General features: G+C 36.9%; 1 protein-coding gene and 1 long non-coding RNA gene across 3 annotated transcripts in view; one reads left to right on the top strand and one right to left on the bottom strand.

Moving 5' to 3' along the window:
• Nucleotides 1-994: 994 nt before the first annotated feature.
• The window catches only part of LOC139119902 (ATP-binding cassette sub-family A member 2-like), a 40371-nt gene continuing 22145 nt past the window's right edge, over nt 995-19220 (top strand). Inside the window, exons 1-9 of one of the 2 annotated variants that reach the window (XM_070683856.1) lie at nt 995-1447; nt 3014-3107; nt 7042-7153; nt 9344-9492; nt 14349-14384; nt 14858-14955; nt 15560-15961; nt 16616-16744; nt 16958-17192. In XM_070683856.1, the coding sequence (XP_070539957.1) occupies nt 1340-1447; nt 3014-3107; nt 7042-7153; nt 9344-9492; nt 14349-14384; nt 14858-14955; nt 15560-15961; nt 16616-16744; nt 16958-17192 (1363 nt within the window). In that variant the 5' untranslated portion in view covers nt 995-1339. The remainder of the gene's footprint in view (nt 1448-3013; nt 3108-7041; nt 7154-9343; nt 9493-14348; nt 14385-14857; nt 14956-15559; nt 15962-16615; nt 16745-16957; nt 17193-19220) is intronic. The other variant, XM_070683854.1, reaches the window with a different exon arrangement.
• Nucleotides 8369-17845, bottom strand: LOC139119906 (uncharacterized). The gene is made up of 3 exons (XR_011549013.1): nt 17723-17845; nt 17341-17402; nt 8369-8459 (listed from the first exon to the last, which is right to left on the bottom strand). It is a non-coding gene; the product is annotated as an uncharacterized lncRNA (long non-coding RNA).

Here is a 19220-nt window from a genome sequence, read left to right as displayed (position 1 = left end):
GTAGTTTGGATATGGAATGTACGCAGTGCTTATTTTGTCAGCAAAGAATGAGAGCATAGTCTAGGCGTGGGACCCGAAGTAAGTTAAGGTAGAATACAACATCGGTTATAGAACTAGTCTACAAGCATTACAAATAGTAGGTCTGCGACTTTTTTTTCATATCACGATTTTAAAGTCAGCTCGACCTTGACCCGAATCACAAACTGTGCGGCGTCAGCTTTGCGTCACTGTGACTAAGCCGATTAGGCGTACATCGTGAAATAATCCCGTCAACTTAACTATACAGCTTTCACAAGCGCATAAAGACTGGATTGCAATCTGGAATAAGGCCACGCTTATCGCATGCCTTGGTCCTTTATAATACTGAGCGCTATATGCGTCGAATTAGAGGATTTTCCTTTGTGATCGTAGTGGACCTCTCGTAACTTTACATGTTCTGTGGTGCATGGTGCAACATAGCTGCCCTCTTGTGGTTGTTTTGTCATAGATAGCTCCCAGCAAAAAGCGCGAAGCGTGGGATGTCAGGCGCGGGCCACGTGTAGAACGGACGTCCACTTGAGGGCCCGCGAGTGATTGTACTTGGCATAACAAGGGATAATTACACGATATTTCCCAAAGCCTGCCTGGTAACTCTCGATGTTATTTGTAACAGTGAGACTAATCCAAGCTAACTTTTGAGTCCTCCCTTGAGACAAGTTGATTTCGTTGAGCCACAGTCCCTCTATCCATGGATATCTATGGATAGAGGGACTGTCGTTGAGCACTTTTGCTTTCGGTGACATTATGAGCGCACTGACTCGTGACTTTTTTACAAGGTACGTTGACATCTCGCAGATGAGTAAAATAAATAAATACGTATATTGTGAAAACCACAATGTATCTATCAAGGGAATGGCGGTGAGCCCCGTTTGCTCATCAGTTCGTCTGGCGATTCTATTGTGTCATCCCCAACAACGCTCAATTTTTATGCAAATTAGTTTGACGCAGGTACTGGGTCTCTTTCACTGTTTGATTGGTGCACAACATTTGTGAACATCGTAAACCTTGGGTCACCGGCTTCGGAGCATGTATTCTTCATTGCGTGCAGGCTCGAGGCCACCACAACAACTATTTTGATAAGAATTTTTGCCTTCATTCACCATGCAGCGTTGGTACGTTTCGTGTGTGGGCATGCAGTGAGGAAGACGTGGATACCACCGAGGGTGTCGAGAAGCATTTACAAGAACACCTTTGCCGCTGACGTGAATAATTGCATTCATGTTATGTTATTCACACCGGCGTGCAGTACTTACACTACTTTTAGCTTATCCGTTCCGAGAGGACGTGCTGTGACTGAAGTATGGGATTCAACATGGAACTGAAAGGTGGAGAGACAAAAGTTGTTAATTCACTGGGTCAACTGAAACTCCTCCTGTGGAAAAACTTCATTCAAAAGAAGCGAAGTCCGGTAAGCACACTCTGTACACACATCGATTTTCCTCACGAATGTTAGAGTTTTCTCTGTTTGTTCAGGTCAAATTTTTTGAAATTACGTTTAATTAATTACTGTTCACACGGAGACAGGGTCCCTCCTACCTCTGTATTCGGTACAGTTTCAGGTGTGCATATATCTTGCCCCCCCCCCCGTATGAAAATTATGGTCAATTTACAATTAAATATTTATGTTTAATGTCAGCGGCCAGGTGCTGAAATTATGAAAGAATCGAAACGCCAGCCTAGTGCGAGTTCAGACACTTGTTGCACACGATGTTCCGTTTGTTGATTGCTTGCAACTTTATACGCGAGTTGCAGCTCACGGTAAGATGCTTTTGGAACAGTATTGCTAACGATGTGAAAATTTCATGTTCGCCACCTTGACAATGGAAAGAAAATGACAACAATGAATGTAAATTATGAAATAGTATACATGTATCTTTAATATAGCACAGTCCCTTGAGTATAAACGGGATCGATTCGACCAAACCGGCACGTGGACACGGGCTGCCAGGCTGTGTAATATTCTGCAGAGAAAGATGTTTCATCCTATCAAAAGGAGGCAGCAATTTTCTGCCAAGACCGCGTTCATTGTCAGTGTAACTCCGAGATATCGATTTGTAATGTTAAACAACCAGCTTGTTGTGTAATTATCTCACTTTCATTTTATGGTCAACATGTTACCCTGTCGTGATAGTCCCCGAAAACGCAGACAAAAGAATAATTAAGCACAAAAACAAGTGGAGGTCAGGTCTATGTGCAGTATGTGTTAATCCTGGGACAGGTATACTAGTCCCAGGTAAATCTAATTGTTGAAAAACACCACTTTTGCCAGAAAAGTTTTGTGAGCTGCATCCAGACCAATAACAACACCTAGTAGTAATCGTAATTTCCTCTCAGATTTTTATACATGTAAAGGAAGGGGCGATACATTTATAAGTTAGCTTAAATTTTGATATGCTGTAACTCGGAGCTTTTAAATCATATTTGTCAACTTACTGGCTGTGATTAAAATTAAAGTTATCTCTGCATTTTAATTGGCCTTTGCAATGACAGTGATTGTCACATGTGATGGTTGCAGGCAGAAGTGAAAGATATGAAAAGTCCAGAACTAATGATGGCCCATTCATTCTTATCTCGCTTTTATCAAAGAAGGTACGAGCGACTTCCTGTATGGAAATACCACTGTTGACTTAAATCCTTCAGAAAGACACAAAAAGGTCGACTGCTCGGACCAAGAGGACACGCTCCCACGCCACCACCAAGTTGACTAGTCTTGCATGAGTTATTTATAGATCACACGCCACAGTTGTAAACTTAAATGAACCCATGAATGTCAGGTTATGAAAATTTATTTGTAGCTTGTAAGTGTGGCAATATTGGGTTTCCATAAAAACTTCAATAGGTTAATACGTAATCACTATTAGTGTAATACAAATGGTTGCCTCGGCTCTAAGAATGCCAATGCAACATCAGTGCTATCAAATTTGTATTGCACGAATGCTATATAACAATATCTATTCTTCTTTTTTCACGGCAGATTTCCACAATCATTGAAATATTCAGTCCACTAGCGTTGTTTCTGGTGCTAGTCTTCATACGCAGTGGTCAGCCCAGCAACCCCGTACCAACAGGTTAGTTTTCAATAGTACAGAAACGAGACAGACAGACTGACTATAAATAAACCGCAGCCCAGCAAAGTTCATATGAAGGGTTTATAACCCCGGTCAGACGTGCTGAAGCGACACTGGGGTCACGCCATATGGAAAGTGATCAAAATAGACATGTGCTCAATCATATGGTACCAGTACAGCATAGAGACCAAGGCATACAAAACATGTCATTTTAAGACCAGTCCAGGTGTACCACTGCGGTATTTCATCATGTTTCTGTTAATTAAAGGGCAAAATAAAACACATGTTTCCTGTGACATGCCTCTAAATGACAGGGTTGTCAGAAGGGAACTTTTTTCTTCTTTATTTTGTTACTCACTGTTTCCCCCCAAGAAACTAGTGAAAAGAATCGTAATTAGATGTAATGTTTTAGAAAATGTGAAAAAGCTTTAGGTTGGGGTTTAAAATTGTGTGAGAAAGGTTACCATGAACTCACATGTTCTTAGCCTTATCAAGGTTAGCAACATAAAAGACTGTGTGAACTTTCAAGTTAAAAAGTTAATGTTGACTAAATTTGGAAATAGTTTTATCACTGAGAGAAACTTTCAGTTGGATTCTGCAGTCCACTTTTCAACTCATTCCTTACTTCTTGACCTTTGAACAGATCTTTTTAGAATGATCTCCCTTTTGTTGCTCACATTGGCTGCTTCTCTTTTATTAACCCTCTCAGTTGTCAATGGCAATAACTGTTGTCAAGGCAGTGCTAAGGCTGCAGGGCCTTTCAACTTACATCAATGTAATTTTTAAAGATGTCAGTCAAAAACCCTGACATTTGTCATTCACAAATTGTCTTGTGTTCCATGACAAACTCAGCCAAACCTTTTGTCTGGTTGCACAAATAGTACAGATACTACTACTGTCTACAGCACTATTAAAATGCACTGTGGTACAAATAGCCTATAAGATTAATATTAGGGGTGATATTATGCTTTTGGTTTGAATTATGTCATCTACACAGTGCTGGTCCCTGATTGCTTTGGTTTACAAGGTGCATTGTCATGTATCAGTGACCGGGACATGAATGTCGCACACCATTTCAGTTCTCCATGGTAACCACATATGTCAAATACTTGTTGACTTTATAATTTATCTCAAACCTCAAAGCTTTAAAAACACGTATTGTAAAGATAAAACTTGAGCAAATATTTAAAATATTGGTCAATCCAGCTGTCAGAAATTATGGTATCTTTCAAAATAGGTGATGTGTACTTACACCATTTAGGTAAAAAAACTGTACAGGTTTCCGTTAACATGCCTTAAGGTTACGTAGTAGGGTAAGTATGTCAGAAACTTACTTACGTGCTACCATCAAAAAAAAAGCAAAATTTGGCAAAATCATGCACAATTTTAAAAGAAGCAAAAAAGAAAGCTGTTGGGTCAGGAGGATTTTAAAGAGGGTAGGTTAGGTTACCTGAACCCACACATTTTTTTTGTCTGGCTTTACAAGTTTATATTTTGGCAGATAACTTCTTGTGGTCAATATTTGCTCTGTGTTTGAAATGTTACTATGGAAATTCCATTTTTTTCTTTGATTCAATAATCATCTCATTTTTCAATCTGTCCAGACATGAGACAGGTTCTTATTGAAAGATTTCTGTCTCAGCTTGTAATTTATGACACGTGGGTTAAGCCAGCCACAGCAGATCTGAATGACCATCTGTTGACAAATAGTTTGAAATGTTGCATCAACTTTCTGACTTGGTGATGCATGAAGAAATGCTCCTTAGATTTTACATGCCTGTTCTGATGACCTGGCTACGAGGTTATTGAAAGGTCACCTTGTTGCATTTCATAGTCATATAGCCGTCAGGGAAAGTGTCAACAGGTTGTAAGATGACCATCAAACAGGGGGCATGATAAATTGGCAAGTTGGCTTACTCCATAGTCTAGCTGAAAGGGTGTGTGTGTGTTGAGTGTCATGTCACACCCACTGACTACATGTCTAGAATTTTCCAAATCTGGGTCAATGAGTCAGTGACTCTGTCATGTACTTTGCAAAACTTAATCTGCATATTTTATCTCAACCAATGTTTAACAAAACTTTACCAAAATACTTTCAATAATTTTTACTTATTATTGTCCTTTCATATTTGCACTTTTGAAGTTGTGGTTATTCAAGGTCAAGGAAAAGTAAAAAAAAAAACTAGTCAGGGTAATTTTTTCAGCCAGAAGACTGTATTTCTATCTTTATATTACCAAGCCATCTTTGATCAACATATGAGACTAAACATAAAAAAGTAAAATTCATTAAACATAAAAAATCTGATGAAAGTCTGAAATCCTTATATCAGAACAGTATGTCTGCAGTTGATAGAGGTCTCTCGAGACCCAGCTACTCTGTGATGTGTGGTTGCTATTCAAATGAACTTTGCTCGCCAAGGGTTTCTTTAGGTTGAGACCATCCCTCAACCTATCCAAGCCATGCACACCAGATTATGGATTCAAATTAGAAGAAAAATTCATAGTATACCACTTCTCCATCATTACACTGGGATATGTAGATTATAAAACTGAGTACCGTACTATGGTCTAAAAATATTTTTTGCCAGAAACTCGGAGGTGGGTTGTCTTTAGTCTCAGTACATGTGTATAAAAAGAGTGTTGTGTTTCCATCACTACTTAATATTTGTCTCCATAAACAAAAAAAAATTGTTTCAAATTTGTCGAAGCTATTGAGTCAGAATCAGTTTTTAGATCACTGTTGATATACAAATGTTCTAAATATTCCGTTTTAGTCTGAACCTTTCACATAAGTGCACCAATAATGTCCATTGATCATAAAAGGGTTTGAAACCTATTAAAGCCAAATATATATACATCCCACAATAATAGCTGACTGCTGTAGGTTGCCATCTGTTTGTAGCAATATGCTGGTTAATGTTTTTTACGAAATGTCTGACAGTATTTCGTTAAATTTTGGACAATTGGGAAAAATATTATTAAAAGCTAGGGATGCTTGTTAACAGAGCCTTCAGGGTGATACAAGAAACAATGAAACCAAATTCTCCGTTTTGAGAAAAAATCTGATAACCATTGACTCATCATCATAATCACTGTGGCTTGCAATCACAGTAGTAAAGATTTTCTGTTGTGGATGTCTGTATATTGAGTTTATGTGAAAATTGTCATGACTTTTGTACAATCCTAAACCACAGTGTACAGTTTCACATCCAGGCAAATTCCCAGTCCTATGCAGGGAGTATGGATAGCGATATATGAAACTAGTCTCCAATCATATTTTATAGGATTTTCATGAGAATTTAATTTCTAGGGAAGATTTTTCTGATCAACATAAGCATTTAGAACATAAACAGTTCCCTAATTTTGTTATCTGAAGTTTGGCTTTTTATATAAGCATGTTTGCTTTTAATAATTACCAGTGAAGTTTTTATGATCCGGATTAGACTTTAAATCCTTTATAGTTCCTTTATTTTGTTTGGTGTAGTTAACCCTTTGAGTGCCAAAGTCGATTTTTGTGGCCTTTTAATATAACGCCAGTAAGGCTTTCAGATCTAGACAATTTTTTTTTCTGACTTGTCCCAAAATTTTGGTCAAAAAGTGTAGCCCATGAAAATTTATGTCCATTTAGCCCAAAATCACAGAAAATTACAAAAAACTTCATAAAAATTGGTAAAATGCTGCTCTGATGTCTTTTGGGAAAGTTACAGTGCTCAAAAGGTTAAATACTGTAAAAGCATATTTTCCTTTGATAGTGTGTGGGGAAGTTTGAAATGAGGGGAGCTACTGTACTGTGAACCGTGCTGTCAGAAAAGAAAATATTTCACTATACTCTTCTAAAGTTGTAGAATGTCACTCTTATAAATAATGATTATTTAGTTGATTAGTTTTGCAGAACTTTGAGTGTGTTTTGATGTTTATTTTTTCCAAATTCTAGAGTATAACCAAGCAGTACCACTTCCCTCGGCTGGCTTCATTCCAGTATTGCAATACTTCTGTCCGGAAGTCAGCAGTGATTCCCAGGGTTTTCCGGATTATCCCTACGCAAGGTATGCAATCCATTTATCAAGAATTATACAATGTATATTAGAAAATGAAAACACTGATGGTGTTTTATATAAATAAATCATTTCAAAATGACACCTCATTGAATTCAGAAAGCCGCTGAATTGTATTGACCTGATTATATATCGTATTTTCTGTCCATACTGTAGGAAAAGTTTAGTCGCTGGTGTTTTCATTTGGCTCAGTGATTTCAAAAATTCTGCATTTCTTTGGTGCACCCCTGTGAAATGACTCTGTATGCAAAAATCATGCACTGCAGACGTGACAATAAACACGTGCTACCTGTTGCTGTCATTCCGGTTACTCAACTAGGAAAAATATTACACGTCATTCAACTAAATTGATTGTTTGTGTCAAGTGGGGTGTAAATATACGGAAGAACAACCACAAAGTTCTTGTGGTTTTGGCCTCCAGTGCAAAACTCAAATTGACTTTTGTGTCTGCGTCAATGATAACTTTGAAAGCATGCAGAACTAGGAAGATTTTATCAATGCTAGATCTTATGAATAAGAAGTTAAGCTTGTGCCAAATTTTTTATTCTAAAATGGGCACAAAACATTTTTTATAAATGTATGTGTATATGGACTTTATCAAATTTTATCCCATTTGTCAGTAGATCATTGCCAATAAATATCATTTCTTTTTACTGCAAATGTGTGATCTTGCACAATTTGCACCAATTTTTTGAACCTTAAAAATATGATCCAGCAACAGATAACATTGACCTATTGTGATGGTTAAAAGCATTCAAGCTTATTTTCTCTCAAATAGTAAATTCAATTTTTTTGTTTGCAGTGCTATTTCTCTCATTTCAAGTTCAACTCTTTTTGCTTTCTGTGTGGTGCACTGTACATCCAATATTCCACATAAAAATTGTCAGTGTTCCTTATATACACACATGTAGCATTAGGAGTTATCAAGATAGGGTCAGTGTATGTCTGTTTGTAAATTATATGTTCCTCCACTGCAAGATCTTGACACTGGCACTTGTACAACCTGAATATCTACTTTGAAGATGAAGCATAGGTTGCAGATGACCCTATTCAGATAAAGTGATGATGAAAGTGTGATGTTTTGCCAAAGAATGCTTAACAAATGTAAAATGTTCAACAAATGCCGATTCTGATCATATATGCAGTATATGGGAGCACTATGAGTATCATCCTCACTTCCGTCTGTTTGTTGGTTGAAGTGTGGTTCACAGCATGTGGTAGTTCACACGCCACACCATGTGGTGGTTCACAGCATGAGGTGTTTTTAACAACTTTCACAATCACAATCTGGACCACTCTGAAAAAAATATAAGATATTTCTGATAAACAGCTGCAGATATGGTTTCTTTAGGATTAAAATTGTGTGTAAAACCTGCATGTCAACATGTTATGCCCAAAGGCAATCATAGTACAATCATTTCATCTGCATATATATATTTACTTTGAACATTTTAATCAAAAAAAGATTAATATCTTTCAGGAACAGTGCGGAAAAATTAAACTATTTGGCCATAATACAGAAGCATGTTTTTTCACTAATATTTGCAAATAACAGAGGCTCATACTGATTGAAAATGAAAAAGTTTAGTTCACTCAACATCTCAGTGTAGCCAAATTTCTCAAAACATTATTGTTATCATGTTGATATTGCAATTATACTGAAAAGGGGGTTCAGTTTTCACGATTTTTTGAAACATTCCAGCCGGATTTCTATTTAATTTTTGACCACTAATAACAGCTTGATTATTTTAAAATTTTGAAAGTCTTAGAGTATGATGATTATTTTAATCCTAGCATCTTGCTCAATTTTGTTTTTTTTTCAGTTATAGTAATTACTCATAGGTAACTAATTTTAGATAAAACTGAGTCAGTGTTTCATGTTTTGTTCACGCATGATTTAGTAGAGGTATTTCGGTAGTTATTGGATACAACCTGGTACATGTAATGTAACGTAAGCCAGGGCTGTGGTGGTAAGTGATATGCCTCTCTTGTGTGTGTGTGTGTGTGTGCACTGAATATGAAGAGCTCAGCGACCTATTTTTATTTTGTTTTACTGGTAATAAAAAACATCCAGGTCAAGAGAACTTGCAAAACTGAAGTTAAGAACGAATCTTTTTGATTTTCAAATTGTTCACTCACGCTTTACTGTTATTTTACGTCCTTTTTTTATTCTCCACCCAGAGTTTCAGAATTTTTGAATTTTATCAGCGTAACTTTATCCAGTAATGAGGAGTATATGGACCTACAGAATGTGCAGTCTCAGCTCTCAATGGTCAGTGCCATGATGGAAGAGGAAGATGCCAGTGATGACATGTTTTCATATTTTGAAGGTATCTGTTTATCTGATTACAGTGACCTGAAACTTTGCACATAAAAAAACTAAAATTTTGATCATATTAATTAAACTGTTCTAAGAATGAACAACTTGCACATCAGATTACCGTACCCTATTGCCTTCACGTCAGATTACCCTATTGCCTTGTAAATCTCAGCTCATTTCACCAAATGTTAATCTCAGCTAAATAGATAATCCTTGGCTCCTTGAAATAAGGGCCGTTCACATTAGCCAAAAAAGACTAGGCCCTTGTCCTAGCCAGGTTCGTGGCCGACCAAAAAAACAGGTGTGAACGGTTCTGGCCGGCCACTGTCCGGACAATTTCTGTCCTAGTCGAGAGGGGTGGTTTGTGGCCGACCCAGGTCTCTGGCCGAGCAGTAAACAGCGTATGTGAACGCGTTTTGTCCGACTCAGGTCCCAGTTGACGCCCTCTGTAGTTGACATGCAGTGTAGTCTTTGACCTATTCGAAGATTCAGTATCATTTTAGACATGGCGAGTCGAGGAGTCAACTGGGCTACGGAAGAAATCAAGTGTCTTTTAGGCATTTGGAACGAAGATATGGTGAAAATCTGTCAGAAACACAAAGCGCCTTCTTGACCGCCGAATTTCCTCACGCTGCTGACGACCACTCCGTCGATTTCGCCTTCGAGGTTCACCAGTTAACTCTTGTATACCAGATACCTCGTTTAAAAGCGATCGATGGGTCAAATTGTCCCGTCTCAATCGCAAAAATCGTAAAAACAACCAGAACAGGACGAACATGGTCCTGTTGTCGAAGACAGCCATTGTGACCTGTATAAGGTCAAAGGTCGGCTAGACGCTACCAAATGATCTAGGCTAGGACAGCGTTGAACGTAATGTGAACGCGGACAAAAGATTAGCTTATCTTCTCACATTCTGCCGGATTAGTTCTGGCCGGCCCTGGGCCTAGATGTGAACCCCATAATAATCATGTCTTTTACTCACAATATCTAATCCACCACATAATCTCTTTTTTTCCATCTATACACTTTCTCATACACCGGTTATTCTCACCTTGCTCATTCTTTTTTCTGTCAAAATTCTCTTTGTTATTCTGACTAGTTTAAAATTATCAAGGTATGTGCTTTGAATTTCAACTCCAGCATTCTGGATATACGCAAGTTAATTCTGACATCCTCATTGTATTCTGAATTTTCTCAATTCTTAAAAATTCACTCAGTTGTGTTTATGTCTTTTGTCGCCACACCTCATTCATAGGATTACATGTAATTTGTTCATATTTTCTCCCTCCCTATCCAAAAGCATTCATCCCCTCTGATAACCTTATCCTTCATCACTGTTGTTATTCATGTCACTTGACCACTCCGTTTTTGGGGTCACCCGCCCATTGACCGTCACTGAATAATGCCTAGCCATTCTCCTACAACAGTGCTGTTTAACAGGATTGTGACTGGCAAAGAAATAAGGTTGATTTGTTTGCTCTGAATGACATGACCACCATTGACAAAATGACCGGATCACTGCCAATAAGCCTAATCTGGAATAAGCTGTTGTAATTAGACTATACCGGTGTTCAGTCTGAAAAATGGACTCTGAAGAAGCCGTGTTTATAGCGGTACAAACAAATAAATGGGGATGCAAGCCCAGTTCTGTGTACTTTTATACATATGGTTTTGTTTGTCCTGTAATCCATTCCAATTCAGTGTTTTACCTATTGAATTCAATATAGCCAATTATGATCATCTAAACCACAGTCCCATATGAAGGGACTGTGTCTAAACACTCTATGTGCAGGTTAACCTCAAATTATCTAAAGTGCCGGTCACTAATTATGTAATTTGTCTGCATTTGAGCCTATAAATTATCAGATATTTACATGGTGGACTTGTTGTCCTTTGTTACGGTATTTGTTAATATCTTTTCTGTGTGTATATAGTGATGTGGAATGGAACATATGGTTAAAGGATATTCCATGTCTATCAGCACTAAGCTGTTGTCCCACACAAACATGTTTAAACAAAGTTTTCTAGATGAAGGGGGGGATTCCCTTAGCTTTGTCTTCCATTAGTTTTAACTTGTCATGTGAGTTCCAGTATTTGTGCTCTGTTTGTACAATGCAGTGTGCCATATTTTGCTCCCCCCAATCATGTGGAAATGCCCAGTGTTCAACTCAATGATAAGTCACAGCCTCCATATGCGAAATGTCGAGTGTGTGTCTCGAATACAATTTTAGTCTAGGTGAGAATTCACTTTGGTATATTAATTGTACTGGTGGAACATGTTTGCCCAGCCAATAATAATTCAACATACTTTCTTTAGTAAGAAGATGAAGGAAATGTGTTTGCATTCTGGATTTGAAATAATGAAATCTTATACAAAGTTGCAGCTTATAGTTTTCCCTGTGTCAGGAAGTTCATTATCAAAAGATAACAGTTTTTGTGCTAATCATGCACACATGTTCGGCCATAGTTACACATTAAGGTATTATGTTTGGTAGCAGTTTTAATTTTTAAACAGGTGGCTATTGGATGTTGCCTCTACGGCAATGGAATGAAATTACATATACCCAGCATAATGTACTTTTTAAGTGCCGTCATGTGGTCAGCTGGTTGCTTTCATATGCAAATTAGTGGAGAGGAAAGGGTACATTCTAGTTACAAAGTAAAAGAACAAAAGAAACAGCAACAGTGTCGTAAAAACCATGGGAGGGTCTGAAATTCTTTTCTGACAAGGGGCTGTGTCTTTATTGGTTGAATATTTTACAAACTTAATACATATCACTCAATCAGGTGCTGTTGCAATGCTTTGGGTTTATTTTCAGATAATTGAGCTCACTTTTCAAAAAGTTAGGAGATTTCATGAATAACTTGCTTGGCCAGAGTTTCTCTTGTTTCTACGGATACTGCTTGCAAACAAATAATTTGACAACTAACTTGGTAGCTTAGCAGGGCAGTAAAATAATGGGCTGTGGTATTAACAGAGCAGTGAGTGGCTTTGCGTTTGTTTACTTGGTTCAGCATTCTTGCATCGTGGATTGCATGGACGTACCCTGCAGGTGTTTCCAGGCAAGCTTGCCTCATTATGCTTGACTTGTACCCACAGCAGGGCACCATCTAATTGAACAACTTTTATGGGAAAAAAGTTGTGGAGTCATAAATAACTCTCAAAATCAAGCCGGACCTCACATAATGTCGATAGGTGTAAATTTTGAATATCAAATAAAACCTTTCTGTTCTGAATGAGCAGATTGACAGTATGTTAGAGCACTTGTATGTTTCTGGTTGATAAAAAAATTACTTACAATAAAGGTAATTTTACCTTTTATTTGTAAGTGTTTAATATTTACCATTCAAAATGGTTTGAGTAATTTGAAAAAGTATTTGTTTTTGTATTCAATATTTACTATTCAGTACAATTTCTGAAAAGAGAATGGCCCTTCAAAATTGTCAATATCAGCTGAGCATTTGACAAATCACAAATGGTATGTGCGGCAGCTTGTATTCCTTTGTGTTTGACAGTTTGGTTCAATCATAGACACTAAAAAAAATTATTGGTTCAACCGAGTTCAAGGTCGTGCTGTAATTCCAAAATTGATGATGGTAATGTTTGGGTCAAAGGTCAGTGTGTGATGGATGTAGACAATGAAGTGTACCACACAAGACTATAAACTTGTCAATGCAGCAGTCATGCTCTTCCATTACTTCCAGATGTTGTTCCGTAAGTGTTTAGCTGAAACTGGAATTGTACTAAAGAATAAATGATGAAAGGCCAGGGTGAACTCACAATTGTCTCTATATCCATCATTTTTCATTGTCATCGGGCCATTCTACAAACTTGGTTTTCAACACATTGCCAGGTACAATACCTGTGAACATATTGATGTACATGCATTTCATCTCCCACAGTGCCCATAAATGGTTTTGTTTTTTTGATGAAATCAATCAAAGGATCATAGGTGTGCTATCATTGAAGATGTACTGAAAAGTGAAGGGCATTGCCTGGAGACAGATGCTTATAAAATAAAATAAAAACTTGCTTTGTCCATTGTCTGAAAGAGATGAAAACAGCCATTATCATGGTTGCTTGTCCTTGAATTTTTATAACAATCACTTTTGAATGGTTGAATGAAAGCAGAACAAAAATGTCAGTGAGGGTCAATACTAAAAGTAAATACCGTATGGAATGAATAATAACCATGACCTTTTAACTATTTTCATGTTTGAAAATGAACACTTGTTGAAAATGCCAGTAATGCATGCCAAGGATGAATAATTGTCCTCATTTGATGGAACTCTCGATACAAAGAAGGCAATTTCACCCTATCTGGTGCTGATTTTGAGCAGTGTTACTTGAAACCAAATTTTTTTTTAGCAGTAGCTGTAACAGCTATCACCTTTACCCAGGGACACTTGGGGAAAAACAACTTATCCTTTCCATAACTCCTCTAATATAAACAGTAGATTACTCTAATTATTTTTTAGATCCATACTTTCTGCTCTTTACTGCGGAATTGTCTATTTGTTGAGAATCAAGAGTACACACTGATACAGGAAGAAATATTTTGCTTATACTTATTTACAAATTGTAAATAAGTACATTGTGACATCACGCAGTGTAATTGTTTACAATGTAAATAAGTACACTGTGACATCACAGTGTACTTGTTTACAATGTAAATCAGTACATTGTGATGTCACAGTGTACTTGTTTACAATTTGTAAATCAGTACACTGTGACAACACAGTGTACCAAAGTGATATGCAAATTATTTTGTACACTGTTCAGCTGCTGTGAGAGTTGCAAAATGCAGCCCAATAGGTAGTGATTTGCAACGACATTGACATTGATGTGTTATTTTTTTTCTGCAGATATTCCAGCAACAGGAACTGGAATGTCTTTTGAAGGTATGGATGTTAAGAATCACTAGGATGAGGCGATGAAAACTCCACATTTTGTACATTGTGAAGGAAAATTATCACAGATTCACAAACTTGAGAAATTTACTATGACAACTATTATCGATGTCAACTCAATTTATAATAAATAACATTATTTATATACCTGTGAACCCTGAGTAAAATTAAAAGAATTATATACCCTGAGTAAAATTATGAAGATGTCATGTTGCGTATGGATGGAATAGAGTTGCCAGCTTCTGTATGTAAATGACACAATATGGAGACTTATTTTTTTTTTAATCTGTACCCTTGGTGCCTTTAAAATTCTGAAAACTTTATCCTACAAGACAGCTTTTTACGGTGTTGTCGTCAACCACATGACCTGAGCCACAAAATATCTTCAGCCGTCATACTGTTGCACACAAACACAAGTTATTTAAAGCAAATAGGATTTGAAACCTTTTTCTTCTTTGTTGCAGAATCTTTTATGGACATGGACGGTCCTTCCATAGACATGCCGCTGTCTGCTCCGACGGCAATTGACCCTATGCTCAAACTGATCCAATCATACAACAAGGTGGGTATATTCTACATGCTATTATTTATGGGGTTTTTTTATGTAAGACCAGGGTTCATCAACGCGACAACAATTGAAATTGTTTAGTAACACTTCCTCTAAACTATTCAACCATTCTTATCGTGTATGTAGAATGTTCTACAACACAAAAGTTGTAAAGATTAACTCTGGTCAGTCTAGATAACATGCAATACAGCATGTGTAAGGTCTTAGAAAGGTTTTACTTCTGCTTCCCTAGATTTAATGATATAGGAAGTTTAGAGTGTTTGTTGACGATTGAAAGAGACTTTAATAGTGGCATCTTAAAGTAATTTGAAGAAAGAGCCTAACCCTTTCACCACCATGGTTTGGCCCAAACCCATTATTACCAATGGTGATTTTGGACCTGTCTACAGGGAATTAGTTGTCAGTCTGATAGAAAATGCAAAGTGACAAAAAGAAGCTTTATCATTAGTGAAGAAATTACTCATTTGTGTAATTCAGTTTGGATCTGCTTTACAGCACAAAAGATGACCAAAACAGGTAATTTATTTGACTGATTATGTAAATAAGTTCCTAATTGATTTTTGGATGTTATTTTATTTTCATTTTTTTCCCCTCACAGATCCAGTCTGAGCTTCCTTGGTTGAACCGTCTTTCTGAACAACTTGACTTTGCTTCTTCTGAAAATGATGCATGCAGAGGACATTTCAACACCACCACTGAGGAAAAACTAGATTACTCCGACGAAGATTACATCTCACTCGGCACTAATAGTAACTTCAAACTCCCCAAACAACCAACAATACTTCTTCTAAACTTGTGGAACACTTTCCAGTCCGTCTTTTGCGGTGTCAACAACACACTCAATGAGACAATTTTGGAGCAACCGGATTGGATCAATGAAATAGGTTTCACAGAACTGCAGCGGTCTAAGTTCCAGCAGGTGGCACTGCTGCTATTCAAAGGACACCCTGAAATATTGTACACGCCAAACACGACAGAAGTCAATACTGTTATGGCAAAGGTCAGTGCAATTTAACCCTTTCACCACCATAGTTTAGCCCAAATCTATTGTAACAGTTATCAATGGTGATTGTGGACCTGTACACAGGGAACCGGGGGTGAAAGGGTTAAGGTATAATGCACCTCAAAGACAGATATTTGCACTCATAAATTTTTACAACAATTCTTTTCTGATCTACAACTTGTGGGTTCTCCTTGTAAAGCTCTTGGAGTAAGAAAAATGTTCATCGTCACACCTTTTCAAAAAGTGAGAATGATATTTTTCCCCATAGGGATGATGGCCATTTTGACTTTCAAATATTGGTAAATGTTAAGTAATTTGTTTCCCCAGTACCAAACTCTGCACGATGACCCCTGTATGGGTCATCGACCTGAAATAAAGGATAATAATAATAATAATAATATTATTTTCAATTTGGTAAGAGAATGGTTGAAGGTTTCATTGAGGAAAGTTTGAGCAAAAGTTTAAGTCCTTCACACAACCTTTAAGATAATAAGTCTGTTTTTCAAATTTCACTTTCAAAGCAACAGAGTCATTGAATGCCACAGGTGATTTTATTTTAAATTAACTTTTTAATTGTAAGCAAGATAAGACAATGGTGATTTGACTGCTTTTATTACTGCTAATTTTATTTCATCATATTTTCATTTGTAGGCGGCCGAGTCGGTACGAGCAGTTACAAGTCTTACGGAGTCTTCGATGGCTCTCTTCAACATATCAACACAGATCATTGCTTTACTGGAAAATAGAAATATGCAAGAGTTTTATCTATTTCTTCAACAGGTATATATTTATTTATTTATCTATTTATTTATTTATTTATTTATTTATCTATTTTTTTCTTTGTCTGCTGATATACAAGTACAGATAGTCAAAGTTTTAGATGGTAAAACAGTTACATTAAAAACTGGTTTAATGCTTGAAGGTAGAGGGGTGTTGAGTTACTAATTTCAAGAGTCAGTATTCATGTGAAATGATTTTCTCTTTCTTTGGCAGAGTCAAAACAACACGCTAAATTTAGAACCAGGCCTAGAGTCGGAGCCACCCATCATCTTACCAGATATTTCCAGCCTTCAACAAACAGTAGAGTCACTTCAAAAAGTCACCTGTCTGTGGAATTCAGTAATGGCTGATGTAGACCTAAATTTCTTTGTGCCGGTGGAAGATGAGACGGCCATGGCGCGGTACTTCAATGATGCAGACAAAAGCAATAATGTTACCGTGGTTGCAGGTATGATATGAAAACTGAATTGACATACCACATGAAAATCTTCTGTCAAGAATTTTAATGACAATTATTGATAATGTAAAAACGATATGAAAAATCAAATACAAAGGTGATATTTTGTAAAAATGATATGATAAATGGTATTTTTGACCTCAAAAAGTCCCTGAAAATGGCAAAGTCCTTGAAATTTAAGTGACTTTGAGTGTATGAACCCTGTATAAAGAAAAAGCGAAAATTGCAGTCAAGAATTATTGGTGTTATGAATTTGAACAAAGTCTCATACTGCTGTTTTGAAAAACAAAAAAAACAACCAAAAATATAAAATCTTAGACTGGTCCTTCAGACTTTTAAAGCTAGTGGGTATGTGAATAAAAGTATACACTTAATCAGGGCTGTATAGTTCAGAGCCAGTAGTTTGCAAAAACATCTTGCTGATTTGCATTTACTGGGTTTACTGTTTGAAGTTACCGTAGTAACACCAAGAAGAATGCAGCACATGGTAATAAATCTAATTAAAAAAAGACATTACTCACTTTAACCCTTTCAACACGATAGATTAGCCCAAAACTATTGTCATCAGTGGAGGTTGTGGACCTGGTCACAGGGCAGTGGGGGTTAACAGACTGAAGAATGACTATAGTGTTGAAAAGCAGAACAGCTTGTATTTGCAATGAGAAATTACTCTAGTTGAAGATCTTGAAACCTTGTCAGAAACTAGCCTGGTCCGTGATCTAGTACATAAATTAGATTATTCACAGCACGTTGATGAGAAATGTGAACAAAAGTGCCATATTATAATAGATTAATTTAAAAGACAATTAAAGACACATAATTTTGCCATGATTTAGCCAAGTAACGTCCAACCACATACATATTAGGTATCATTCAATGTTCCGGAAAGTCTGGCCTGAAAGGGTTTAGCATGAAAAACATGTTTACAACACACTTACAAGGAAAGCTGTATCCCACTGTGGTTTGTTAATTCACCTTATGCAATCATGCCACGAATAGTAGAAATATCTGATATTGCAGTCGTTGTAGGTATACTCTGACTGGTATCAGTGGGAACAATATGAAGGCTACCTACAATGAAATATTGTTCACACTGTGATTCAGTTCAGGCACAATCCCTCCACCACCTGTGGTTCAGGAATGTACAACAGTGTCAGACCCATAAAACTCAATGTACTATTGAATGAGGTCATTCAAAGTCAATCAGGTCATCACTCATCTGCATTTGGTCTGTGTGCCCTTGTGGTTGTATTGCTTCCATGGCTCTGATGTCTCTACATTTGCATACAATGACTTCCATTGTTCATTTACGTTGAGCGAATATGTGTCAATCCAAATCTTGGTGTCTGTGAGTGTCTCAGCTGGATTTATTTTAACGATGAGGGTGTGGATGATTGTTTTTCTATCACCTGAACTTTTGAAGGGTTCCCATCAGTGCCTCATCAGCACTCCATACATTAATGCCTGCTGGTATAATATAGCTGGTGAACACAAAAGAAATTATATGTCTTGAAAAGAAATGAAAGGCACACTTGGGATGTAGAGTATGATGATCCAGCTTGAATTCTATTATGAATGTACCGGTATACAGGTAAACCATTGGCATTCTGTTTTATCATGAGCACCATTATGATATGACAGTTACAATGGAAATTACCGGTAGCAGTGTTGTAATTTTAATCTTCAGATGTGGAAGATAGGTAAAAATAGTTTTGGAAACCAAGCACCCTTTCTAATGTTCCCGGCCCTAATCATTAAATTGATATACCAAAGGGAACCTCAGTAAAATTTACCTGCATATCACCCTAAACAAATACACAGTATTGTATGTCTGCCTAATATCAAATTATAATTTTACACGTGCACCATATGATGATGTATTTATATAATACAGTGATGTATTATATACAATGATGCAGTGGATCAGACACCTTCAAATATCAGGAAACCATTTTGCAAAGCTGTCCATATAATTTTTTACCAATTATACTTGAAACCTGTCAAGTTTTAGGAGGATTA

The sequence above is a fragment of the Ptychodera flava genome, chromosome 20, assembly GCF_041260155.1.
Source record: "Ptychodera flava strain L36383 chromosome 20, AS_Pfla_20210202, whole genome shotgun sequence".
Classification (NCBI taxonomy): domain Eukaryota; kingdom Metazoa; phylum Hemichordata; class Enteropneusta; family Ptychoderidae; genus Ptychodera; species Ptychodera flava.
Note: the sequence above shows the minus strand (reverse complement) of the source record. Positions and strands in the feature narration are given on the sequence as shown.